Below are 27,906 nucleotides of genomic sequence, written 5' to 3' on the forward strand. Positions count from 1 at the left end.
CTCACCGTGCCGCATATTTGTTAACGATTAATTTACGCTATCGCTTAAAAACCTCATTACTAAACAAACAACTGTGTACTAAAAGGTTCGATTCACAGCCAATTTTACGTAAAACAACACCGAGAAACGTTCGGGCATGAACCCCGCTAACGGGGGAACCAAATGAGAACTATGGAGGAAATGAGAAGTGTTCTGGAGGCGGAGACCGTGAACTTCTCAAGTCTACTTTCAAAGACTCATTACCCTTTGGACTTCTAATGGCTGATAACAGGGTCACTCTTGTCATTGATAATGCTACCAATAATATAGGCGTTCTTAAGAAGCTCTGCGGGGAAAAAAAACACGTGTTAATGAACACGTCTCAAACTACAATATTCCTCCAGATATGGTGAGTTGCTGAGCATTCTTATACTGTAACGTAATAATATAGAAATGTTACACAAATGGAGTATGGGTCGCGAATTTGTGGCTGAAATGTTTATGTGTAGCTCTCACCAGCTAATGTTCATGGAATACAGTATAACAAAATTCTGGGGTTAAAATTTTCGGCTGCTAACCTTAATTTATGTTAGCATGCACTGAATTTCAGGTACAGGATACTCACATTTCAAATAATTACTGGGCTACTACCCACACGTGACGTTTGTATGTTAATTAATTCAGTGTCGAAGGTCTACTGATCAAATACTTGTGTTAGGTGAACAAAAAACAGCATTGTGCACGACTGATTTGCTGAATCAAGTTATTGGGTTGTTAAGTGTCCAGAGCATTCCTTCAGTTTTTCCCTTTAATTTGGGTTTATGGTCGAGAATGGAGTTAACACTGTTTTCCTAATTTGTCACATTTACTGTAAAAATAAAAAACAATTTGGAAGTGTGGCATTGTGTTTCAGGGAGGGCACCAATTGCAAACATGTACACAAATCTCAGGAAAGGGATGTGATGTGTGTATATTTCCTTCCAACAATAGCCTACTTCACGTCATGCTTTTGTTAAATGTTGCTTGAAATCCTGCTCACTCAGGAGACGGTTACCTTGAGAAACTGGGGGCAGAATGTGAAGAAAATACTAGTGTCTGGTTGACTTTTTTGTTGCATCAAATTTGTACTGTATATCGAAGATAAAGTGTACAGTACATTGACCAAAAATTTAAACACAACACTTGTTTTGCTCCTATTTTTATTGAGCTCAAGTCAAAGTTCGAAGACTTCACACAAAAGTCCAATTTATCTCAAATATTATTCAAAAACTTGTCTAAGTCTGTTTTAGTGAGCACTTCTCCTTTGCCAAGACAACCGGACTTCAGCTGCAGGTGAGGCCGCTTTAAAGCGCCTTGTTCTTGAGTTTGACTCGGTTGGCGAAGTGGAGGGGAAAGCAGGGAGAGAAAAGTGGAGACTTTTACTTTTATTTTTAACATGGCTGGGCTGCTGGTGATGTCCTTGGAACTAGTAACATCTTTCTCAGTTGTGGGCTCACGGTGAGAATAATGGAAAAAGCGTGGAGATAAAAAAAAATGTGTTGAGAATCAGCTGTCACCGGAGAGGGGGAGTCGCTGCTGGTGAGTTCCTAGTGGTAGTAGCCAAAGTGTCATACAGTCATATATTAGTAAACAGGCCCATTTGTATTATAGCATTCCCTCACCCAATGAGAAACTCTTCAGAGAATCAATAAGGAATCGGAGCGATAAGTGTTAATAGTGATAATTGAATCAAAACAGCTACATTCTCATGAATATTCATGTCTAATCAAGATGCTGATTAGACAGCATGATTATTGCACAGGTTTGCCTTGGGCTGCCTGCAGTAAAAGGCCATGATTAGGCTAACAATTTGCACTAGTAGTAATATGTTTATCAGCATTACTGTTAGCTGCATTTGTGAAACCTAATATTCCGCTTCCATATTCCAGTCACATAAATCATGGATTGAGGAAACGTTCTCCAAGAGAGAATGTGTGAAGTTTATCCCCTCCTCCCGAGATCTACACAGGTACATTCGCATTTTCTTCAGGATCAATGAGCTTAACCTAGCCAACATGCACAGCAATCTACACTAAATACTACTAAACACTAAATAGACTAGAATGACTTTAGGCTTTAAAGGGCCTAAATTCAAAGATTCACCAGTAATAATTCTCTGTAAATGTAAAACCCGGTAAAACTGATGTGGCTGTGTTTTATCACCTTCTTAAAATAATGGCATTGTATTTTATTTCCGAATGTATTCTATTTAGTAATTGTTTTCTATCAGGTGTAGAATTTCACATCACTCAATTTTGTTGGAAGTGGCTATAGAGCAGGGGTGTCAAACTCATTTTAGCTCTGGGGCCACATGGAGGAAAATATATTACCAAGTGGGCCTGACCGGTAAAATCATGGTGCATATAACTTAAAAACAATTGGCTATTTACAGGCCAGTCCTAAATTGCGGGGCTCAACTGTAAATATATTCCAAAAAATAACAAATGCAAATAAATGGAACGCGGCAACATTTTGTCCGTATGAATTGCGGTTTTGCATATATAGTGTTACCAGAATACATTGTGTGGCACAGTTAATGAAGTTATGGGATGTTAATCCTTGTTATATGTGTTTGTGTTACCAGTAGCTGAATTTGTGTTGCATTCAGTACGTTCATGTTTGATTTATGCGGGTCTATGATTTTATTTTTATTTTTATTTTTTCCAACAAACCATAACTTTAGTTTGTGTGTAAAATAATGACATCTAGGTCAATGCATTGCTCATCTGAGGATTGCTTGTGAAATTGCTATTTTATGTTTTGATTTTGGCTGTCAGATTAATTGGTCCAAAATTACTATTTTTTTTTAATATATTTTTTTACTTTATAAGAGCATCTCGCGGCCGGATTAAACCCCTTTGCGGGCCTGATCCGGCCCGTGGGCCGTATGTTTGACATCCCTGGGCTAGAGCTTTAACTTAGTTGAGCTTTTTTGCATATTATGAGGAGATCATTTAGGCAAAAAAAAGCCAATAATTGTCATAAAGCATTATTTTAGGAAGGTGACTAGAAGGATTGATTTGGCATACATAATTCTTTTCAGGATCAGGAACCATGTGGTCTACTTGATAAAAATGTAATTTCTCACTTCTAACAGATGCATTCCAGTGTGTCAAGTATGTCAAAACTTGATCAGGTATGATTTAAAAATAATTGCATGCATGTACCGGTAATTACAACATGTTGCAGCAACTCCGAGTTCATTATCTCTCAATACCAGTGAATTTCCAGTAATACACTTTATGTTTTTTTTTTTTTTGCCTTTACAGCCTTAATATTAATTTCTCAGTTTTACTTTCATTTCCTTCAAATGCCAAATGGTAAATTCTTTGATATATTGCAAACTCTTTTCATTTAACTCCACCACCACTTTACTCTCCTTTTTAATACAAATATTGGTTGTCTAGGTGTTGTTGTGGTCGTCTGTTGGTGGAACACTCTTGGCAAGAGGCTCCTCCCCCCACATTCATCTCTCCTAGTCCTGAATATGATGTTCCAGAGGACTGGTCCTTGGAGCTCCACACCAGAGCCTGTCCCACCAACGCCTACGGGACCATAGACTTTCAAGACAGTGCAACACGAGTCTGCCGGGCTAAGGTTAGAGATTACATGATGCGGTCTGGAATCGATTATCTCAAACTTTCCTGTTGATAGCAAGCTGTCATATCTCCATATGCTTCCGTGGTAGTATGTGCGTGTGGCCGTGGACTCAAAGCCAGAGGCGCTGCTACAGCTGATGCTGAGGGAATGGCAGATGGAGAGGCCCAAGCTCCTACTTAGTGTCCATGGAGGATCTGACAACTTCAGCCTTCCTCCCAAAGTCAAACAAGCCTTCAGTAAAGGCCTGATCACTGCAGCTCGCAGCACAGGTGCTTGGATACTTACTGATGGTGTTAATACTGGTAAGTGTAACTTTGACAAAATGGTTAACTTTCCTTTGTTCAGGTGTGCAATGGGAAATGATCCAAAATTGCTTATTTACAAATAATAAAGCTTTGTCCATAGCATGTATCCACTATCCACTTTTTATGACATTTTGTTTGGTAGGTTTCAATAATTTTTGTCACATAAAGTACAACAAAATTACTCACAATTTGTTTAGGTACTTATATTTCTTTTAAATGCTTGAATACGTGATTTTTCATAGTTAAACATATTTACTTTCTCTGATTTTTGAACTCTTTAACATCCTTCCACATGAAAGAGGTGATAAATAGCATGTTTCAGAAAGGAAATAAAATGTGGGCGTAAACTCTTCGATAAAATGTGTTTCCTTTGAATATTGACCTTTCATTTCCTTTTACAAAACTGATTTTTGTTTGTTGTAGCAACACCTATTTTAATATAATAAAATAAACAATTTATGGTAAAGATGTTTTTACATTTGTGTATTGTGTATATTTCTACAGTTTTACTGCAGAATGACAAGTACCTAGTATAAAACCTAGTACATAGTATACCTAGTATAAAATATACATTGTTTAGATTTAGCACATTGGCTCAGTTGAATTTCATATGAAATACATTTTGAATGGTATGTTTACAATTAGGGATAGACGGATTATCGGCTGGGCGGCTTATCAGTGACTTAAGTTGGCATTTTGCCAAATATCGGCATCAGCCTTTTTATGAATCTGAAGGCCGATAAAGCTGGTATGTCAGTGAGCGGTGAACACTTGCGAACGTAGTGAATTTAGGGTTTTCATCAGGATTCGTAAGATGTTCACAGACAGTTTTTTACTTGTCACAAAGACATTTCAAACATATTCAGACAATTTTTCACTGTCTGTGAAGATCTTTTGGAACCTTTTACGAACCCTGACAAAAAACCCAAATTAGCTATTTTCGCATGCATTTGTCGCTTAGTGAGATACAGGGAAATTTTCATTTCAGGATTTATTTAAATTTTCTTTATAAAAAATTATGCTGACACTGGGAACTCCCTACACTTTTTATTTTTTTTAAATAAAATAAAAAATAAAAACATAAAAAAGAAATTATGTTGAAATTTTGGAAAACTTTTTACTTGGTTTGTTCTTAATTTAGCTTAATTACACTAGTGTTTTCTCTTTTACTGGAAATGAATATCGGCTTGCAATATCGGTTATCGGTCTCCTTGACAACTAATAATAGGTACCCGTCTTGAAAAAAAAAAAAAAAAAACACATCAGTCTATCACTATTTGCATTACAATCATCTGTTCTTGCCTTTTTGTCTTAGGCGTGTCCAAGTACGTGGGTGAGGCAACAAAAACTTTTGGTGGCCACAACCTGAGGAAGAGGAACACAATTGGGATCACACCTTGGGGAGTGATAGACAACAACACAGACCTTATAGGAAAAGATGTACGTGTTCTAATTATGTTCTTTGTTAATATAATTGTAACACATCCTTTGACCGCTCCTCTTCATTATTCAGGTCTTCAGACCTTACCAGCCACTGGGCAATCCTTTGAGCAAGAGGGCCTATCTTAACAGTTTCCACTCCCACTTTCTTCTGGTGGACGATGGAACGTTAGGAAAATATGGTTGCCAAGAAGGCCTCAGGAAGAAGCTGGAGAAACACATTCAACTGCTGAAGATCCATCCTCGTGAGTCCATTTTTGTTTTGAGTCAATCTTAAACATTTCTTGGCAATAATATATCATATGTGACCTTACTAGTCTAAACATGGAATTCTATTTCATTTGTGGAATATGAGTTATGAAGCAAAATCCAGTCGTTTTTATCCATCTCAGAGGGCGGCCATTTTGCCATTTGCTCTCGACTGAAGATGACATCACAGTTGCTCAGGGCAGGTGACCAATCACAACTCACCTGTTTTCTGAAGCTGAGCTGTGATTGGTTGTGGCTTTAAACTTGAGCAGCTCTGATATCATTTTCAGTCGATAGCAAGTGGCAAAATGGCCGCCCGCTGAGATGGATAAAAACGGGTGGATTTTGCTTCTTAACTCATGTTTCACAACTGAATACGAATCAGAATGCCATATTTAGACTAGTGGGGCTGCATAGAACATATTGTCAAGAAATATTTTTGGGTTGACTTCCCCCCTAACACTCATTCACTGCCAGTCATTATAGAACATTTTTACATTTCCAATACTCACGTGATATTACATTCAATAATTATATATAAACCGAATCTACCAAATAACAGAATAGACTCCCTACTTTTTGTCCCGTCCCGTTCTTTTATAATTGACAGCAGAAAAATGTAGGTTTGCCAAAATACAGCCATTTCTCCCATGGACTCTGAAACTGTGTTTATTTCCTATAAAATGGGGCAATGATATCATCTACCGGTGGTTGGGCATCAGTAAAGTTGTTTCCAAGTTTGATATTTACAGTGGAGCATGCTCAGATTCGCCCCCATTTAGCACCGCTCTAAAAAATACAATTGACAAGTATACTTGTCAAAGGCAGTGAATGAGTTAAAAGGAAGTGGGGAAAGCAAAAGAGTTGTGATATTATAGTCTTTGTTTGCGTCCCCCAAGGACTAAAGTGAAAGAAACCAAAACAGCAAATTTATATTCAACCACGGCGACAACAAGTGGTTAGCCCATCTGACTCAAAGTTCTCAGGTCGTGGGCTTGAATCGGGGCTCTGGCCTTCCTGTGTGTGGAGTTTGTTTTTCCTCCCTGTGTTGCATCGGCTTTCTTCCTCACACATTCCAAAAACAAGCATGTTAGGTTAATTGAAGCCACTAAATTGTCCTGGGTTTGAAAGTGAGTGTGAATGGTTGTCTATGTCTGTGATTGGCTGTCAACCACTACACCCTGCATGCCCCATCCAAAAGTCAGTTGGGATGGGCTCCATTGGAAATGCATGCCACATCAGGATTTTTTTTTTTTTGTGGCTGTGTACTCCATAGGATTGAACCAAAGAGTGCCAATGGTGTGTGTGGTAGTAGAAGGAGGCCCCACCATTGTGTCCACAGTGCTGGACTACGTCAAGAATAACCCCCCTGTGCCAGTCTTTGTGTTTGAGGGATCTGGAAAGGCTGCAGACCTGTTTGCCTTTTTACATAAGCACACTGATATTGACAGGTATGTTTGCGTCTTCTAAAGTATCTTGTGGAAAAGTAGGGTTTATTTGGCGAAAAAAATGCTGCCTAGTTTTTGTCTCTGAGATTTATCAAAAGCAGTCATTCGCATAAAAGCATATGAAATGTGTTTTAGGCAGTTGGATGCAGACATTAAACAGGGCTTCCTTGTAAGGATTGGAGAGGTGTTTGGAGTCGATAGAAAGGAAGCATCTCGCCTTTGCGCCCTCCTTCTGGAATGTATGGACCACAGACAATCTGTAGGTGAAAGAACAATTATATTTGATTTGTAATGATCAGACACATGTCGGAATGCAAAATATATTCTTTCATTCTTTGCTCCAGATAACCATATTTGATTCAGAGTCAGAAGACCAAATGGCCCCAGATGCTGCCATTTTGAACACAATTCTCAAAGGTACCAGTACCTTCCCTGATTTATTTGTTTTATTTATTTACTTACCAGTATTTATACTGTACCATCTAAGTGTAATAGCCATCATTAATATATACTATATATTTTTTAGACAAGATCTGTTTCAATGGACTGTTGCAATTTTTTCCTATTGTTCTATGTTTTGAACAGGTACAAAGGCGAGTGCTGCAGAGCAGTTGAGTATGACTCTAGCATGGGACAGGGCTGACATTGCACAGAAAAACGTTCTGGTGTATGGACAACATTGGCAGGTAAAACTAACCCTGATTTTATACTACATGCCCAATTCATATTTAGTGCTGATACCGTTTTTTTCTTTGTATTTTGTACACTCTTACTGTAGACCGCTGTGTATTTTTTTATTTATTTTTTTCAAGACAGATACGGATACTGATTATTAGTAGCGAAGGAGGCCGATAACTGATAATTGGAACAGATATTCATTTTCAGTAAAAGGGAAACAAATACAGTATTGACATGAAAATTATTACTGGAAAGTTTGTACCATTGTGCTCTGCATTTTATTACTGGTTGTGGAAATCGTGTTCACCATTGTACACTCTATGCTGTTGCGATGTATCCATCTCTGTATGTCCATAGACTGACTCCCACGCTGCTTTGTTTTTATCTATGAATGTATAATTGTGCCCCTCCCGTCTTACCTTAGTGTATATTTACATCAACAACAACAGTTTTATGGTTTGCGCTCTCAAAATTGTTTTACAAATGACAGTTCCTAGGGTCAGGACAGAGCTGGGAAAGGCAGCTTTCAAATATTCTGCTCCCTTTCCATGGAATGGGGTATATGCCACGGAAGAGGCGGGAATGTTTTTGCACATCAGTTTGTTTCCGGTTCGGTTTGCGACGTGCGGGGTGCATCAAAAATACTTGTGCTTCCGACTTTGTGCCCCTCGGTTGTGCGTTCGGAACCCGGACCGGAAACAAACTGATGTGCAAAATCACGTCCCGCCTCTTCCGTGGCATATAACCCATACCTTACAAAAGGATTTGAACCTGCCTGAACGTATTGCGCTTGGAGAGTTCAAGGCTATTGCAAAGAAATGTGAAACAAATGCTATTGTGCATTGTGACTGTTTTTAATATTTAGCAAATTTGTTGAAGTTATTGATAGTATGATGAGGATTTTATATATGAGTTTCTTACCTGGTCAAATGAATGAATGAATGAATGATTTTTTTTTATTAAAAAATTTCAGTTCTTGACTTTAACTTATTGAACAACTTTTCAGATTTGCAAAATGTGTTTTTTTAATTCCTTAATTTGATAATAGAAATAATTGCTTTTGAAATTCTAACAAAATAGGTGGGTGATTGGTTAACACGTCCGCCTCCCAGTTCTGGGGACTCGGGTTCGAGTCCAGGCTCCGGCCTTCCTTGGTGGAGTTTGCATGTTCTCCCCGTGCCCGCGTGGGTCTTCTCCGGGTACTCCGGTCTCCTCCCACATTCCAAAGACATGCATGGCAGCTTAATTGGGTGCTCTGAATTGTCCCTAGGTGTGCTTGTGAGCGTGGATGGTTGTTTGTCTCTGTGTGCCCTGGGATTGGCTGGCAACCAGTCTAGGGTGTACCCCGCCTACTGCCCAAAGCCAGCTGAGATAGGCTCCAGCACACCCCGTGACCCTCGTGAGGAGCAACCGGTCAAGAAGATGGATGGATGGATGGATGGATTCTAACAAAATGTTCAGGGGGTTCCCAGGATCATCAAGTGCGTCTTTACAAACTTAAATAAAAACTTAAGTAAGTAGCTCCATATTAATTTTTCCAGGAAATAATGTTTTCCAAAATTTTTAAATATCCGAAATGTACAATTTTTACATATCTTTTTAAAACAATCACAATGACAAAGTTGCAGTGCATTTTTAACTGAACACCGTTTTAAATAGATCTTCTATCGGCCGTCAAATTTGATAAAAAGGCCGATAACGATATTCATCAAAATGCCAAATATCGTCACCAATAATCAGCCCAGCCAATAATCGGTCTAACCCTACTACGTATTTACATCTACTGTTAAGTGACACATATCTGATATTATTGTTCTTACAACCTGCACGTGTACATGTGTACAACATGCCACTGCCATGCATCAAACTTGATGTTCTGAGAGGGAAGTGGCCACTGGGCTCAGTCAGAGTACTGTGCTTTTTAATGCATTGATTCAAGAGTTTGTAATCAAATTGAAAAGTAACTCCTGACTTGGAATCAAATCAAATTGAAATCTTCAAATTGTGAGAGATTACCACTATTAATTTACGAGGCGCAATATACCATACATTCATTTCTGCAGTTTATTGTGACTCACATAGGTGGGTTCATTGGAGCAGGCCATGTTGGATGCTTTGGTGATGGACCGTGTCAGTTTTGTCAAACTGCTGATTGACAACGGGATGACTATGAGCCACTTCCTCACCGTGGATCGCCTGGAGGAACTCTATAACATGGTGATTATACTGTGTAATAATCTGCAAGTATTTGTGGCTCTCGATCACATTTTCTGTCAACAGAATACTCTCTCACCGTTGTTTTCTTTGGCTTGTTATTTTTCCCTTTTCCTTTGAATGTGGTCTAGCCTTGCTGCAGAAACAGAGAAAAGCCACTTAATTTCTTTCTCTCTTTTGAAGTGTGGAAAAAAAATCACAACAGCAGCAAACTCAGGCTCAAGATATTCTTTGTGGTTTTTGGTCATTTGCATTCAGTTCAATTGTTTAGAATGCTGTTAAGATCACAAGACTCTTATACACTTGATTATCCCCCACTTTTACTTGCCTTCATCTTTTGTGTATTAAAATATATGTTTACTTATTTATAATGCTGGCATAATAAGTCCCACTCAGAAACAAACTAGAGGCAGCGCCACTGCTGAATATACAGACTCCTTAATCTGACTGCTGCATCATTTAAAAATTATAACTCGGGGTGTGCATCTCGCCAATAAAAGACGATTCGGTATGTTTCTTGATACATGTGGTGCCATACAATTCGAGGACGGTTACGATATGATTTGATTTGGTACGGCTCAGTTCGAGAGGGAATGATGCAATACGTTTCTTGCAATTTGAATGAACTTGTCAGTACTGTAAAGGCATTTCCTTCAAATCACATCTTAAATCAGTTTTTTCATTCCTAATTGTAATTCCTCCTTCCATATTTTGAACTATATGTTTATTATTATTATTATTATTATTATTATTATTATTAATAACTAACTATTTAAGTCTTTGCTTCTCAGCCTCAGGTGCAGACCGACCATTTTCTTCATCACCTTGTTGAGGACGTGAAACAGGTCAGTGTTAAAAATAGTGTTAAAAGAAGTAACAGAATGTTTGTTTGGCGTTATGTACCGTATAATGGTTATTTACTTTATGTGCATATGTGTTTGTGTGTGTGCAGACCTCTCTACCTCTAGGTTACCGGCTGTCTCTCATTGACATGGGCTTGGTCATAGAGTACCTCATAGGAGGAGCATACCGCAGCACCTACACACGCAAACACTTCAGAAGTGCCTACAACAGACTGCAGAACAAGATGAACAACGTTAGTTATCATTTACCCCTGAATTCATTCTAGTTCTGTTCTCCTGTTTATTTTTTGTGTGGTGATTACAGGTAAGTCGACGTGTCAGTACCGCTTCCTTGTCCGAACAAAAAATGGGAATAATACCAAACTCTCAATGGAGTGGAAGTACTCAGGACCCCCATTTCTTTAGAACTGCTCAGCCTTACAAGCGCAAGGTGGGTGGGAATTCTTTTAATATTTTTTTGGCTTGTTTTTGGAGAATAAATCCTTCCATTTTTCTGTGTTGTCGTTTTAATTTTCCTGATCCCTACTAATTGGTATTCTTTCCTTATTTTCCCATCTAGGACCAGAATGTGCCACGCACCGGCAGTGAAAAGGCTGCATGGAGTCCCGGTCTTTGTGAAGCGCCACTGATTTTTGCTTTCAACTTTAATGACGTATTTGTGTGGGCCGTGCTTCAGCAACGCCAGCAGATGGCGCTGTTCCTATGGCAACATGGTGAAGAGGCTCTGGCACGGGCGGCAGTGGCCTGCAAGATGTACCGCACCATGGCCTTTAAGGCACGGCAAAGCAGCATGGATGACCACATTGCGGAACGATTCAAAGCATATTCCCTGTGAGTCAAACAGATTCATGATTCACAACAACATGGTAGCCTATAGGTTGGGGGTTGAAGTCCTGGCTCTGGCCTTCCTCTGTGGAGTTTGTTCTGTCCTTGTTTATGAGGTTTTCTCATCGACTTCAATTTCCTCTGACAATCATAAAACATGCAGATTAGGTTCTTTGTAGGCTCTTTGTAGTTTTGATTCTGTTTTGTGTCTTAGTGAATTTGGGCAGCTGGCAGTGAACGTCTTAGACTGCGCATTCCGTCAGAATGAGAAGATGGCAATGAAGCTGCTGACTTCTGAGATGGAGGCGTGGAGCCACTTCACCAGCCTGCAAATTGCAGTTTCGTCATGTCACAGACCTTTTGTTTCGCACTCTTGTACACAGACGCTGCTCACTGATCTCTGGACTGGCCCGCTCAACATGAGAAAAAACTCGTATTTAAAGGTAACGTGGGAGCGCAGCCAGATTTTTTCATGACCTTGAGAAAATATATAGTATGATTAACACTCTTGATATATGACCAATGAAACTCACACACTCATATGTAAGTAACATGCTCGCTATCTGAACTAGCACAGCTCTAAAAATAAATCTAGGCTGTTTTAATGGCTTATGTGTATTTTATTTTATTTTATTTTTTTAGAATTCTTTGCTCTTTTTCAGATCATTTTGAGTCTTCTTCTGCCTCCCGCCATTCTGCTTCTGGAATTCAAAAGTAAAGCTGAAATGTGTCATGTTCCCCAGTCTCATGAGGCAATTATTTTTGGACGTGACACCCTTAAGTCGGGAGCAACGCATGATGAAACTGATCACAAGGTACGTACTGTACACAGCAGACTGCAAAAACTTCAACAGAATCCTCCCCGCTATACCATTTTGAAATTCCCACTCACAGGCTAACCGTGATGCAGAGCCTGGACTGCCATGCCAGGACCGACGTCTTGGTTCAGGGTGTGGAGGACCTTTCCCAGTCACTTTGCACGCTGTGTCCTGGATCACAAGACTCTATGAATTCTACACAGCGCCGGTTGTCAAGTTCTGGTTCCACACAGTAGGTGTTGACAGGATGAAGAATTTTAACATTAATTGTAATATTTTTTTGATACAGCAATAGATCTACAATATATCTATTTATGTCCTCCTTGTTGCACTTTTTTTTTTAAATACTTTTTGAATGGAAAGGCCTTGTATAGGTTGTTTTTAAAAAAAAAAAAATTATTTTATTTTATTTTATTTTTTTAAATCTCCTCATTTTCCTGTGACTGTGTCCACTATAGATGGCATACTTAGCCTTCCTGATGTTATTCTCCTACACCATCTTAGTGAAGATGGATGATCAACCAGGTGTCCAGGAGTGGTTTGTCATTTTATATATATTGGCAACAGCGGTGGAGAAAACCAGAGAGGTGAGAAAGCTAATCAGTGGGACTTGTGGTGTGGGGTGTACTGAAGTGGAAAAGTCTGATAAAGTACTTTAATTAATCATTACTAGGGGTATCAGGCGATTCAATGTTTTTTAATCATAATTAATTGCATGACTTATAGTTAACTCACAATTAATCGCAAATTTTATATCGGTTCTAAATGTACAATAAAATGTAAAAAAAATATATAAAATATTTTTATAAGCTTCATACTCAACATAAAAGTGGGAAAAAATGTTAAAGTAACAGAAATATGGCAACATCTTTGAGTTAATGATACAGTAATTTCATAATAATTCATAAAATTGAGTTAAAATTAAAGAGTATAATATTGATTTGTGTTGAGGTCATTTTTTTCTGCCACTAGATGTCAGAATTGCATTTGTAAGATGTTGTTTTTTACTTTTCACATTAAGAGTTATCTAATGTTTAACATGAAGTTACTTGTGAAATTCTGCACATTTTTAAAATTGTAAAATATAACTTGACCCCAGTCTCCACAAATATATGCATTATTATTAAAGTTATTTATATTAAATTTTGATGTGGACGTGTCTACTGCATTGCGACTGGAATTGATCCTCAGTCGCGTGTTAAAAAAATTGGTGGCGTTAAAGGAACTTTAAATTAACTCACAATTAACGCACTAATTTTTAACACCCCTAATCATTACTAATAATTATCCTTTATGGAACCCCGTTTTATTACAAATAATTATGATTTATGTAAACTTCTTTTCAGGTGTTGATGTCAGAACCAAGAAAGCTGAGTCAGAAACTGAAGATTTGGTTCTCAGAGTACTGGAACTTATCTGACTTCATTGCCATCGTACTCTTCCTGTTTGGTTTGGTGATGCGTTGGCATGCTGACCCATATCTGACAGCCGGTAGAATCGCCTACTGTCTGGACATTATATTTTGGTTTGTCAGAGTGATGGATCTGCTGGCTGTCAATCAACATGCCGGTCCGTACCTTACAATGATCACAAAAATGGTATGTGGATGGATTGCTTTTGAACATTTGGAAAGTATACTGTTAATCATTATTTGTCTTGTTTGCATCCAGACCTCCAACATGTTCTTTATCGTGGTGATGATGGCAATTGTACTGCTCAGTTTTGGGGTATCCAGGAAAGCCATCCTCTCACCAGATGAGGATCCATCATGGAGTTTAGCCCGTGACGTTGTGTTCCAGCCTTACTGGATGATCTACGGAGAGGTCTACGCATCAGAAATAGATCGTTAGTGATTCAGTAAAAACTTCACTTGATTAACTTGTGATTAGAGGTGTAATTGATAACATCTAATTGATTATCACATTTATTGATCATTTGTTTTGATAATCGATTAATTATTTCGATAGCTTTGTCCAAATCCTTGGAATTTCAGCCTTTAAAGCCTTTAATTATTATTAGTTGTAGCCCTACTTGTGATTAAGAAAATACTTCCTATGTTACGTAAAACTACATGTTGAGGCTCTGTGTAAAAGGATAGTTGCGTGCATCACATCCGTAAAAAATATTATTTGAATAATGTATATTTATTTACATTTTATTATGTACACTAACCTGTAAAATATGTTGGACTGAGTGGAATGTTTGTTTGTATTAACAGCTTGTGATGATGGTCATCCATGTGCTCCTGCTTCCTTTCTCACGGCATTCCTTCAAGCTGTCTATATGTTTTTTCAGTACATCATCATGGTCAACATTCTCATTGCGTTTTTTAAGTGAGTTACCATATGTCCAGATTCAAATTTGAGTAAATTTGGAAGACACATTTTATTTATTTATTTATTTATTTATTTTTTACAGTTTTTAACCTGTGGATCGTCTTTTTTAATTTCAGCAACATCTACTTCGATATGGCATCAACATCCAATAAGTTGTGGAAGTACAACCGCTATCGCTACATAATGACCTATCAGGACAGACCGTGGCTGCCTCCACCCCTAATTCTCCTCAGTCACATGACTTTTGGTTTACTAGCCATTTACAAGCGACTTAATGGAAATGCTGATGGAGATGAAAGAAGCTCTGGACTTAGTGAGTACTATTTTTCATTGTATATTTTGTCATTAGATTTTTATTTTAAGATTGATACATTTTTATTGTCGTTTATTAAGTGTGTAGTACTACAGCCTCTTTTCTGGTACTTTCGCCAGAGCTCTATTTAGCCCGTGACGACCGCAAGAAGCTCTATGAATTTGAGGAGAAATGTGTACAGGCCTACCTCTATGAAAAGAATCAAGATCTTCACATCAGTCAGATGAACAGGATCAGAGTCACAGCTGACAGGTTTTAGTACAATAACCCAAATAAATCATAGTTTGTGTCATATCGGTTTTGACGTTACACAATTTGAGTTGTATTTGATGTTTTTGATTTAGAAATAATGTACAGTATCGAAGCAAGTAATGTATTTATCCAGTTTGTGTTCAAGCAGAGCGGAAGAGATGTGCACGATGGTGGGGGAAGTCTCCGAGAAAGTCGACATCATTCAGGACAGCCTTACAAAGCTGGACTCGGAGCTGGGTCAACTTCAGGACCTATCAGCGCTGGCTGTGGACACACTGACCCTGCTCTCCGCCTCTGACAATCTACATCAAGAGGAGGCTCGCCTGGCTCAGTCCCGACTGAGCCAAACTTCCCAACCCGTTCTCCCTCACAGCTGGACTCTGCACAGAGGCGGTGTGGACTATGATGCGGCAAATATGAGACGACTGATGAGCAAGCCTTATAAAAGTACTCCACCTTCGTTGATTAAAGGCTGCCTTTTTAGACATGCGCCACAGGAGTCCCACCTGCGAGTCAGAGGGAGAGAAGCACAAACGGAGGACGGCGTGAAAGAGGTATTTTGCAATCTTCCTGCATGCATACACATTTATTGTAGTTAATAAAACATCATTAGAATTTTTTTTTTACTTCACAGTTTCCTGATGCTCACCATCCAATTGCATCCCACTCTACAATTTTGCACCTTCATGGAGTTGGAAGCCATCTTAGTAGCTTCAGTGATCAGACGGCTCATGAGACACGTGGACCATCTCGCTGTGGGTCTCCTCATTCTCTCAAGATTGCTGATAGAACACTGGAGTCACCACATTCTAAACTGTGGAGCTGTGATCTTCACCTGTACCCAAATTGTGAGGAAATTGACATGGAAGAGGAGGAAGAAGAAGGCAGTGGAGATGATGAACAGGAAGAGCGAGTGCATGAACATCTCTCCAATTTAGAAGTATTGAGATCTATGTGCAATCTTCTTTCTGACCCTGGGAAAAACTCGGATTTTGAAAATTGTATCTTCCACCAGGAGGATAGCCAACTGAACTCCCAGACCCGACCTTTTATGAAATCTCCAAGGACGGCCTACCCTTTTGGCTACTGCAGATCTCTGTCATCAAGTGTGGAGAATATGACTTTCTTCGGTGCCTCCCTGATTCCACGAGGGGGATCGTTTCCTTACCTTAATGAAGCACTGAACAAACAAGGTGGTAAAAGAAGTTTCCGAGATGACACATCGTTACAATGGAGCAGCAGCAGAGGTACTATTGTCATAGTGTTAGTTTGAACTTTGCCTATCTCAGTACATTTTGTTAGTTATGTGAATGAACTTAAGATTTGGTTTGAAAACTTTGTTGAATCATTTGGTCTGAGTGGTTCTAATATTTGATTCTACAGAGTGGTCCAAGTCATCCGACTTTACCCAAGCCTTGAACAGAAGAAGAATCCCGAATAGGAAGACTGTCAAAATACTGGAAAGCAATGCAGACAATGTAAGTGTTGGTTTCCTAATGTTCTTCTGTTTAATTATTGACTTTGGTATGTCTTCTTCGTGCATACCCTTAAAACAGTTCTCACATGCAATCTCTTATGTTGTTCGTTTGTTGTTGTTGTTTTAATAGGGAACCATGCACACATTTTTGTCCGACGCTTGCTGGAAGAGATGGCGAAGGTTGAAAGGAGAACGTGCATGTTGGTCAGCTTCAACTAGCCTCAGTCAGCTTAGTAAGTGAAATGAAGTACCGTAAATGAAATGCATACACAATTACAAATCGCGAGTGTTGAGTACATTGCAGCACATAACGACAAACTGGTTGAGAGGGTACCAAAATGCATGTTATGCGCCATATGTTTTTGTTTTATAATGTTTAAAATTTGGCTGCCATTTCTTTTTTCAAGATTTTGATCCCATGGATTTGCAGAAGCAAATTTTTTCTCAGCAGGTACTGTAAATCTGAGCAACCATGCCAATTAATACACATTTTATTTGACACTTTTGGGAATACAGTGCATGGAGGTGCTATGTGTGTGTGTTTAAATCAGGATGTTTTCAGCCCCACACATTCAGCATGGAGCAGCTACGCGAGATCAATGAGCCGCAGATCTTCGTAAGTCTGCCTTCTGTCGGTCTGCCATCTTTTGGTTCACCAATGTGCATAGACCATTGAATCAACAAAAGCATTTTCTTTGTATGCCTACTCTAGGTTGCAGAGTGTTATTGTTGCTGAAGGTATTTCTAAATTAGTTTTATGAATGTGTGTGTGTGGGGGGGGGGGGGGGGGGCGTGTGTGTTCTTGTACATAATACATAGTGAGGACCAAAATACGTCTTTATCCAACAGAATGAGGACATTTTTGTGAAGTGAGGACATTTTGGCCGGTCCTCACTTTGCAAGACCTCTTTTTGAAGGTCAAGACTTGGTTTTAGAGTTTAGGTTTGAATTGGGTTATGGTTGGGGTTAGGGTAAGGGTTAGGTTAGGCAATCATTTTTGATGGTTGCGGTTAGGGTAAGGCTCTAGGAAATGCATTATGTCAATGGATGTCCTCACAAAGAAATATGTACAAGGATGTGTGTGTGTGTGTGTGTGTGTGTGTGTGTTGGGGGGGTTGTGCATGCATATTTGTACAGTACGAAATGACTGTCCTGTCGTTGTTTCAGGGAATTCCTCATTCCACTCCACGGATATGTTGTATCCACATTATTCAGGTATTTATAACGTGAACTTGTGGAAAAATAATTGTATGCATATAATACCGTAATATATATATTAGGGGTGTCAAAATTAGTGCGGTAAGTTTGAGTTAATTTAAAGTTCCCTTAATGCCACTAATTTTTTAAACTCGCAATTGATGACCACCCCTTACTTGGAAAGCCTGTACTGGGGGAATTCCAGTCACAACGCAGCAGACACAAAATTGAGCAGTAATAGGTTTAATAATAATGCATATATTTGTGAAGAATGGGGTCAAGTTGTATTTTACAATTTTTAATATTGCAGAAAGATTACTTAGCTCTTAATATGAAAAGAAAAATGCACTGAGCTGTCACCGTCTTACAAATGCAATTATGCCATCTAGTGGCAGAAAAATGACTCACAAAAAATCAATCACACTCATTTTTTACAGTACAGTGCATCTTTTTAATTTTAACTCAATTTTATGAATTATGAAATTACTGCATCAATGGCTAAAAGATACAGCCATATTTCTATTAAACATCTTTCCACTTTTATGTTAACAAGAGTATGAAAACTTTTTTGTACAAACATTTATTCTACCTTTCATTGTACATTTAGAACAGATATAAAATTTGAGATTAATCATGAGTTAACTATTGAAGTCATACGATTAATTACGATTAAAGTGCCTGACACCCTATATATTTTTTAACGCATCCCATCTTCTGCAGCCATAATACAGCTACTGTTATTATGGAATAGTTAAGTTCTTTTACTAAGTTTGTGTGTTTGTGCATGTGAACAGCCATGGAAAGAAACAATCTGATGAGACTGGCTCACACCATCCCATTTACTCCTGTTTCCATTCTAGGTACTCTTTTTGAAGCATATACACATCAAATAATATCTACTTCCTTACTGTTATTTTATATTATCTTAATATTGATTCGACACCCTCCATTCACTTTTGCTCTGTCATTTCTTGTAGGTGGCGAAGAGGTGAGCATTTACTCCCTGGAGGAAGTGCACTCAGAGGCTGAATCCAGCACAGTCTCATCATGGTCTTCGCGAGGCCTGTCTGCAATGCTTCAGCCTCTTCCTAGTGAAGAAGGTTCTATGGATGGGGGCCTGCGGCAGGGCTGCAGGGTTCTATGCACCTGGGCCGAAAAGGATGTGCTCATGCCTGGGATGGTGTACGTGGTCAAAGCCTTCAGACCAGAAGTGGTGTCTGTCTGGCAGAAGTACTTTCATGGTAGCACAGCGCTGCAGCTTTGTTTGAGGGTGAGTTCAAAAAGCTATGAAATTGTTTCGACGTCCAGTTGGAGGAAAGTTCAAATGTTTACAGCTGGTATCATTAACAAGTGCTCTCTGGTAGATTAAAGTGGCAGGTGTAAGTGTAATTACTGGTTGATGCTGTGTCTCAAGTTATTTGACTTTTCCAGGCCTGTCTGCCATGGTACATTACCATTTTTAATGTCATATTTTGTGTCTTCTCCATATTTAAAGGAGATCCAGCAGCAGAGGGCAGCACACAAGATGATGCAAGTTTTTAACCAGATCAAGCCTGCTAGCATTATACATTCACCAAAGTATGTGCATTTGTGTGATTTCACTTGCTCTTTTACACGCTGTTGATTCTGTATTAATCTGTTATGTCACCATGTCAGATTTCTGGATGTGTCATTGGTGCTGTGGCATTCGAATGGCCAGTGGCTGACTATTGAACGGAACATGTCTGGTAACTTCCAAAAGTACAACAACAACACAGGAGAGGAGATCACACCTTCCTGTTCTTTGGAAGAGCTACTCCTCGCCTTCTCACACTGGACTTATGAGTACTCATGCAGAGAACTGCTGGTACTTGATGTACAAGGTAAGTGTTGGTCACATATAATCAAGAGGTAAAGGCGCTATAACGAAATTGATCTTCTCTAAACTTTTGAATGCACGTGTCGAGCTATTTTACTTTTTTTTTTTTTTTTTTGCACAACTCGTTCTCCAACGATTAAATTTAAAGTGAATTTCCTGTTTTAATTAGAATGTGTATTAAATTACCCTCTTTATAATTTTGCTTTCATTTTGAGATCATGAGACCAAGACACCACCTAGCAATTGATTAGAAGTACCACGCCATTGTGAGGCTTTTAAAGCGAAACTTAAATAGTAACTCAAACCCACATCAACTGTATAAACGGGTGTCTACTAATGCTGTCTACACGTTCTGGTTATTATTTTGACATTTTAGTTCATGTTTGTTGAAAGCTTGAATTTGGGGCAAAAACAGTCTGCGTGGCATCTTCAGGTTAAACTCTGGGGTAAACATAATTTGACGGTTTGTCCTCTCCTTGGATGAGCACCAACTATGTCACTTCTGTGAAACTGATGTAGTTGCTCTGACACCTACTGGCTCAGTCTTGTACACGCCTCCTTATATACCTCCGAATATATCGATTTTCAGATTAGTGATTTATTGGCGTAGCATTTTTTTTTTTTTTTTTTTAAGCATAGTTTGTCGTAGTATAGAAATTATTTAGATCATAGTTTTCACTGCTGCTGTCAATCACAGCCGGACCACAACCTGATCCTCCAGTCGCCACATTTGAGTGCCTTTTTCAAGTATTAGTGAGGGGTGGAGCAAGAGTTTAGTAGGCTATTTTGAAAGAGAAGGAGGTTATAATTTCAGGGAAAAAAACTACATTTAAAGACAAAACGCTCAAGAACAACTGTCAGGGTTCTGAGAGAGATTGCGGACCCAAGTGAAGGGAGGCAGAGCGAGAAGGCTGAGGTAATGTCCAAACAAAAACGGTCACATGCACCGCCGGAACAGGAACAGAGGGAGGAGGCGGCCGCGTCACGTGCGTCGCGGGAACAGGAACAGGCTCGGGATGCCGCTGCATCATGTGCGCCGCCGAAACAGGCTCGGTAGGCGGGCGCATCACGTGCGCTGCTGGAACAGGAACAGGCTCGGGTGGCGGCCGCAGGACGTGCGCCGCCGGAACAGGAACAGGCACGGGTGGCGGCCGCAGGACGTACGCCGCCAGAACAGGAACATGAGGAGGCGGCTGCGTCACTTGCGCCGCCGGAACAGGAACAGGCTCGGGAGGCGGCCGCATCACGTGCGCCGCCGGGGCAGGGTCGGGTGGTGGCCGCAAAAAACCCCAAACCATGACAGCAACAATCAAACGTTTACGACAATTTCCAACAGTCAGTTCAAAAATAAATATAAAAGAAATATTTTGTAGTGATATGGAGAAGAGGAGAGGCTGGGTTAAGTACAGAATTGGAATAAGCTGTAACATGAATGTATATTCTTGATGATGTATAGGCCAGATAGTAGGTAGGTAGGTAGATAGATAGATAGATAGATAGATAGATAGATAGATAGGGACTATAATAGGAATAGTTCACTGTAATGGGGAAAACAAGGGTAAAAGTCCATTATTTTGTAAAATGAACATAAGAACTATTATATTGATGGGTTTATGATTGTAAATTAATGTATGATGGATAACTTCATATTGGTAGATAAAAGATTGTATTGTATAATGTATTGTAAATTGGAATATTGAGATCTTTATTTTATGTTCAGATAGATATGCAATACATTAATGAAATAAATATATGGGGGTAGGAAGTTTATACCGCCTCCTATTCCTTTTTGAACGTGTAAGCAGTGTTGTACTGTTTATTTCTAATTTGGTTTTCACAGTTTTTTTTTATTTGATATTTTATAGGTTTAAGCTTGCTGCCCCCCCCACGACACACGCACAAATTATTATACTTTTATTTCTATGCATGTTAGAAATAAATTAAATTGGGGAGAAATAAAAACACCTGCTGTGAATTTTGCGTTTCAACTGCTTGTCTGAGACCAGAAAAATGTGCAAAAAATACTGAAACATTTAACAGGTGGACAAGTGCATTCAAAGGTTTAGATAAGGTCAAATTAATTTAATCTGTAAAGTTTTAAATAATGCATTTATGTTCATCCTGAAATTTCATCTGGAAGCCTATATATCCCTAACTTATTGAATTGTGAATTTTGCATATAACAGGAGTAGGTGAGGAGCTGACCGATCCAACAGTCATTATGGCAGAAATGCACAGGTATTACACCAACTTCAACAACAGAACTTAGCTAAAGTTCTGCATAGGCTGTGGAAAAATAGGTTACCGTAAATCATATTTGTCATTTTTGATGCTCTTTCTGCTCCTTGCACAGTAGCAGCATGGGCGAGATGCTATTTGGCCCTGACAACCTCGGAGATTCTGCCATCAATGCTTTTCTGCAAAAGCACACATGCCGCGCTTGCTGCAATGCGTTGGGCCTCTCAGGTTAGAAATGTTCATAAAGTAAAAGGATTTTACATCAGAGAGGAAGGCGACGTGCGATAAAATATGAGTTCCGAGTTAATGTCACCTCAATGTTGTCACTCAGGAGGCCAAAGTTGGCTCGGAGATAAATCCTCAGCAACTTCAAATGAAGACAACACATCTCAACCGCCAGCTAATTAAGCCGCGAGCGTTCGTTTATTTCTATAACAACAGTGGTGTTCGAGGCGGGGTGGCTGGGGGTGGCTTCTGCTTTGTGCGTTTGCGCTGCGCAGCCTTTGATTACGTATTAATCATGTCTTTGTGCTGGCAATGTGCTGCTGAGACATTAGCTTTGATTAGCTATTAATTAATGTCTCTGGGTAGACACGGGACCAGCATCTAGAGGATAACTTGCTCGGAAAGGAACTGCGCTCAAAAACAAACAAGCGTGGCAAACAAACACACAAACATACAGTCGTAGTTGTTTTGATATTTCAAAGGTATGTTGTGTTTCCTCTTCCTCCTCTTATGTCCTCTCCAAGATTTCTATAACAAATCAAACCAAATTATTCATGATGGAATCATGGACTTCCTCAAAGCTCTGTCAGTATTCTCTTTCTTGTGCTAATGACGATGATATTGGAGCGACATGTCGCTTACTGATGTTTCTCTTGTTCAGCTTTAAGGAAGCATCTGGACACATGCAAGAACAGCGGTGAGGCAGAGCCCACGCCGGGGGAAGCAGAACAAGAGGATGAGGGGAAAAAAAACGTCTAGGCTAAAAAAATCAGGTTCCCTTTGTGCCACGAAGTAGGGAAAAAGGACACTTCCACATTGCAGGTCATGCTTGGACAACTCGGAACTCACACTTTGCTCAGGTCATGCATCCGCCTTTATACACGCAGATTGGCATACAACAGATACAGTAGGGGAAAAAAACAAAGTAGAATTAGTGACTGATACAATGTGTATAAGTGCCTTGCTCAAATCATTAATATTCTCGTGTATATGTAAGAAAGGAACACGAGGCAGAAATTCACCCATAAAATTTATTGTATTTTTTTTTTCTTCCCACAACAAAATGTCTACAAAAGCGATAAAATATAGAATTTAACAAAAACCACTTCAGACCTTCACATTATTATGTACACATATCAAAGGAGGACTCAGTAAAGGGCCCTGCATAGCTCTGAACTTCAACCCATTCTAATCCGTAACGTGGGTGTCTGCGACGCAATTAAATGCAAATGTATACATGCACACACGCATAATATCATTCTGATGTGGAAAAAGAAAGCGTTTGCACAGAGGAGCTCGTGGATTGATAGTCAGAGCTCAGAGTCCTGCAGAGTCCTACATGACCAATTGAAGAAAGCATAAAATGTTAAAAAAAACAGACAAAAAAACCTGTTTGCCAGTGTAATCAAATGCACATTTTCCTTGAGTTTCCCCTTTTCATGATTGACTTCTCAGTAAAGCATCTACGGCCCACTTCCAATCATTCCTCTTTTCACTAGCTATGGCACTTTGAAAACAAAAGAAAACATTTCCATTTTTTTAATGTAGATTTTTTTTATTTTTTTTTTATTTTGTCTTGTTAATCCTGTGTAAAAGAGGTTCTGTAATCCCAAACACCTTATTTTAGGTATTGGTTACAGATTGCTACATTTGATTTTGTTTGCTCTTGCTTGCACGCAAAGACATTCTAAAAAATAAATTAACAATTTTCAACACTACTTGAATTGCACGCATGTGTAATGCATCGAGAAAGCTTACAAAGCATTGGTAGACAAAAACATCGTCTCAGTCTCACTGTATCTCTCACACGCACGCACACACACTCGGGTCCTTTTCAAGAACGGTAGGACGGTTTTATGGTGTAGTGTGTTGGACAAAGTGTAGGAAATGTATTTCAAAAACACGTGTATGAAAACGTCAGCGCAGTTTGTCAGAGCCATCATGTGGAATGTCGAGTAGTTTTATTGTGCGCTTGTAAATGTGTTTGTCTGTGTTGATGGAGTGGTAAAGGCGTACTGAGTTCAGTCCCTCACACTGAACAATCGACTCCATAACATTCAGAAAAGTTGAACTTCCCCCACAGCATGGGTATAAGAGTCTCTGATCCGGTTCAATAAGGCCAGTACAGAATGGGCCGTTCACTGACTGGTGATAGCAACTCACACATTCAAAAGTTCTAGGAAAAGAAAAGAAAAAAAAAAAAATTCACCCAGTTGAACAGTATCTCTTAAATTCCTTGTGTATAAATAATAATATTTTATTTTAAAGTCCTTCATATTGTTGGAAAATCACTTAAAACTGACTTATTTTTGCATCCCGTCTTAAACCCACCCTTGCCAATAATCCCTCCCGGAACCCCACAATATTGTGAGAAAACACAAATATGCCCCAAATGTTTCATTGCAATGAAACGTCATGCAAATAGAACAGAACAACAATAGGCTAATAGTAATAGAGAATAGTAGACATAAGAAGAACAATAATAATAGTAAATAGTCATAAAATAAAAAATAATCTTACAATGCAAACATGACAGTAGTAAATGCCTCCAGTTCTTATTGCTACAGTGTCTTACTTACAGTGTTATGTTACCACTCGTTCTTGCCAGCACATCCTCTCACAACCCCATCCCACCTCTCTGATTCACAGTCTAACAAGGGAAATCAAATAAAAAAAACAAAAAAAAAACATCTCACACAAAAATTTCAGATTCAGAGTTGGAATTCACTGTCCTGCGTTGTTGTGATGTCGCATGATTCACAATTTGACAGTGACACTTCCCACATGGTCCCAAAAGCAGCAAAAATAAGCAGTCAACATAAGCGATGACAAGTGCACACTGATAATGGAGCAAATAGATTTCTCCTTGTGCTATACGTCACAATGCTTATCATATAATCTGGGCGTTAACAACATTTGGACAGTGAATTCATGCCCTGCACATACAGACGCACTAAATCAAAGCCTTGTCTGGGCAGATTCCATTGCTAGCATATGCTGTAATTCTATTATAATTACAAACTTTTTTTTTGTAAATTCCAAAAATATTAAACCCTCTTCTAATGCAAAGTCAGAAAAGAGCTGCTCCCTGAGAGATGCTGTGCAGTGCATCGAGCCTTAATGAGCAATTGATTGTCTGTACAGAGTCACCGGCCACTGATTCCGATTGTGGGGCGAGAGGTTGAATGAACTAAATCCATGTTTGAGTTGAACTAATTGAACAATTATGACCATGCATACAACAAGTATTACTTTTGGCCACTGTGGAAGGAACATTGATATTTAGATTTCAGCAAATTAACACTTTTTGTGCACATACATCATTGAAATACACAGTAGTTAATTCAACAGAGGTGTTTTCAAAAATTGGATATAATTTATATTATCATAATTTTATGCTTGTCCACTCTTTAAGATGAAAAGCATCATTATTGTTTTGTTGTGTCTATTGAGGAAAATCATGGCCATACCTGTCAGTTTAAAAATAATGCATACGGAGCATCTAGTGGCTAAAAGCAGAACTGCACAAACCTTCTAAGCCATGTGTGTCGTTTTCGTGCAATCACAAAAGGTTGAGCTCATGCAGCTGTTTGTTACTCAGTGGCCAAATTATAATTCAAACATTAAGGCAGAACAATTTCAAACAAACAATTTGTAAGTGCTATTAAATATGTAACTGCTAACAAAAAACAAGCAAGGTGATTGTCTATCACATTTTTATGTATAAATTGACATTTAAGAAGTGATCATTGGTATTTGGGATGATTTTTGTCCACATCTGGCAACCAGTGCTCTGTGTATGTGCTAACCACAGCCCATATTGTGTCTTGCTAAAAACACAAAAAACAGAGCTTGTGATGGAATTTAGTACCTTCTAATATAGTGCATTTTAGTAGAAATTGCTACCCTGTTCCAAACAACCAAACATGGGAAAGTAAAAGTAAAAATAAAAATAAAAATAAAAAAAAGCAGTGTAAAATTATTGCTCACTGGCTTCCTTCATATTCACAGCCCGGAGTGTTCCAGGATGTCCAGGGACGCAATTGTGCAAATAGTAATGGGAAGGATGAGCAGATACAGCAATGATTTAGGTCTTTGAAGATTAGAATGTTACCTTAAATTAAGATTACGTTTCTTTTCTCATCTTGCTCTCCACTGGGGAAAATTCCCACCACCCTGAAGTCAACTCCCTTTCATAAGGAATACTGTATATTGGGCATGGTTAGGGGCGTTTTCTTGATGAAGAGGTGAATTTTATTTTTAAATTGCATTTTCTGATTGGTTATTTTTGTATGATTGTTCAAAAGCAATCCAGCTTTTTGGGATTTTGTTATTGCAGCAACAATATAGAATATTACTGTATACATTTTCACCTTAATTTTTTTTCTTTTTGTTTATCCATCATATGTTCTTTACATCTCTACACGTTTGCATCATAAGGATGCTCTTCCTTCTATACATATGAACAAAATCCAGGCAAGGCTTCTATATATATATATATATATAAACAAATGAAAATCGACTCCCAGTTTTACCCAATATTCCTTTACAAGTCTTAACTTTACAAATTCTGTACACAAGAAAGTATCAGTTCAAATTAAAACACTTAGACAAGGAATAATCAGCCACAGTGGACTGTTGTATATTTAAATTAGGACTAACTTATTTCAACAGAAGTAATACTGGAATCCGCTCTGTACTAGGAGAATATCTACAATAGCTTTTCTAATTCCACATTTCCCTCCCCCATTCATCATTTTAAAACTATTTCTTCATCTCAGGAAAAAAAAAAACAACAACAACAAAAAGGTTTTTCATTTTCAAATTGAAAATAAATTTGACGTACCCATATTTTAAGACTGACAGCATAAATTGTTCCTAGATTTTTAAAGTCTGTACATTTCTGGTCAGGAGACAAGAAGAAGCCCCTGCTAAGGTTGTGGCTTGGGGCATGTTTCATTTCTATATACATTCTTCAGACTGTATCGGTGAACAGGATGGGATAAGTGCTGGACATTCCTAGTATTGTTGGCGGCAACTGTAAGTTTCTGGCAGATCGCTCTCTTCCCCCGTCTCAAATAAAACAAGAGGAAGCTGTGAAATATGACAAGGACAAAGTAGATATTGCCATTGTTTCTTGTCAGATATAGTGGTCCTCTCAGTGTCTTGTTACTCCACTGAAGTTGTTTGTTGCAATAGGCAGTCACTTGGGCATGGACATGGCAGAGTTGGGGTCGGGATTGAAGAGTTCTTTATAGAGCGGGGGGAAGAGAACGTTGACTGTTTCTGGATGAAGCTGCTGGAAAGCTTGAAGCTCCTCCGTGTGGAGCGTACACAGAGCAGACAACGTTGGGATACGACTGATCAGCTGACAAAGGAGAGGGGATAAAAGAAAGATATTTAGTCAGATGGACAGGAATCGAATGGGAAGCATATACTGTTAAAAAAAAAAAAAAACATGTTTGAAACCCCCCCCCCAGTAAATTTCTGGCAGCTGGGGCGCCAAAAATACAGTGGAATAATAGAAACGTACTCTTACTTACTTCTCATAA

The 27,906-nt window shown here is 38.8% G+C and overlaps 2 protein-coding genes across 11 annotated transcripts in view; one reads left to right on the forward strand and one right to left on the reverse strand.

Annotated features, from left to right (window-relative positions):
• The first annotated feature begins 129 nt into the window (after nucleotides 1-129).
• trpm6 (transient receptor potential cation channel, subfamily M, member 6) lies at nucleotides 130-24,072 on the forward strand. Of its 5 annotated transcripts, none has more exons than XM_077520803.1 (42): nucleotides 130-388; nucleotides 1,908-1,987; nucleotides 3,116-3,154; nucleotides 3,426-3,615; nucleotides 3,707-3,920; nucleotides 5,239-5,363; nucleotides 5,437-5,608; nucleotides 6,889-7,063; nucleotides 7,196-7,319; nucleotides 7,405-7,477; nucleotides 7,646-7,746; nucleotides 9,821-9,955; nucleotides 10,744-10,797; nucleotides 10,905-11,048; nucleotides 11,120-11,245; nucleotides 11,375-11,646; nucleotides 11,855-12,083; nucleotides 12,303-12,455; nucleotides 12,535-12,690; nucleotides 12,917-13,045; nucleotides 13,805-14,056; nucleotides 14,129-14,303; nucleotides 14,677-14,791; nucleotides 14,911-15,107; nucleotides 15,227-15,359; nucleotides 15,493-15,913; nucleotides 15,994-16,299; nucleotides 16,375-16,606; nucleotides 16,743-16,837; nucleotides 16,967-17,069; nucleotides 17,244-17,287; nucleotides 17,388-17,452; nucleotides 17,549-17,574; nucleotides 18,004-18,051; nucleotides 18,828-18,893; nucleotides 19,011-19,303; nucleotides 19,529-19,611; nucleotides 19,690-19,895; nucleotides 22,078-22,129; nucleotides 22,245-22,357; nucleotides 22,879-22,939; nucleotides 23,016-24,072. In XM_077520803.1, the coding sequence occupies exons 1-42, from the start codon at nucleotides 386-388 to the stop codon at nucleotides 23,053-23,055; spliced, it is 5,820 nt and encodes a 1,939-aa protein (XP_077376929.1). In that variant the 5' UTR covers nucleotides 130-385; the 3' UTR covers nucleotides 23,056-24,072. The 5 variants fall into 5 exon arrangements, 4 of the variants coding, with proteins under 4 accessions (XP_077376929.1, XP_077376930.1, XP_077376931.1 ...); XM_077520804.1 differs by having other exon boundaries at nucleotides 22,248-22,357; XM_077520805.1 differs by having other exon boundaries at nucleotides 15,508-15,913; nucleotides 22,248-22,357.
• rorb (RAR-related orphan receptor B) overlaps nucleotides 23,372-27,906 on the reverse strand; it is a 35,244-nt gene continuing 30,709 nt past the window's right edge. For all 6 annotated transcript variants that reach the window (XM_077520810.1, XM_077520807.1, XM_077520809.1 and 3 more), the window contains one exon: nucleotides 23,372-27,722. In XM_077520810.1, coding sequence (XP_077376936.1) covers nucleotides 27,558-27,722 — 165 coding nt within the window. In that variant the 3' untranslated portion in view covers nucleotides 23,372-27,557. The remainder of the gene's footprint in view (nucleotides 27,723-27,906) is intronic.

The sequence above is a fragment of the Festucalex cinctus genome, chromosome 5, assembly GCF_051991245.1.
Source record: "Festucalex cinctus isolate MCC-2025b chromosome 5, RoL_Fcin_1.0, whole genome shotgun sequence".
Taxonomy (NCBI): Eukaryota; Metazoa; Chordata; class Actinopteri; order Syngnathiformes; family Syngnathidae; genus Festucalex; species Festucalex cinctus.

What these genes read in the sequence shown, in the direction of transcription:
- trpm6 (XM_077520802.1), top strand. An exon ending in TACTCCTGTTTCCATTCTAG is followed by an intron (nt 18,894 to 19,010) that starts GTACTCTTTTTG and finishes CATTTCTTGTAG; the next exon opens with GTGGCGAAGAGGTGAGCATT. An exon ending in AGCATTATACATTCACCAAA is followed by an intron (nt 19,612 to 19,689) that starts GTATGTGCATTT and finishes TCACCATGTCAG; the next exon opens with ATTTCTGGATGTGTCATTGG.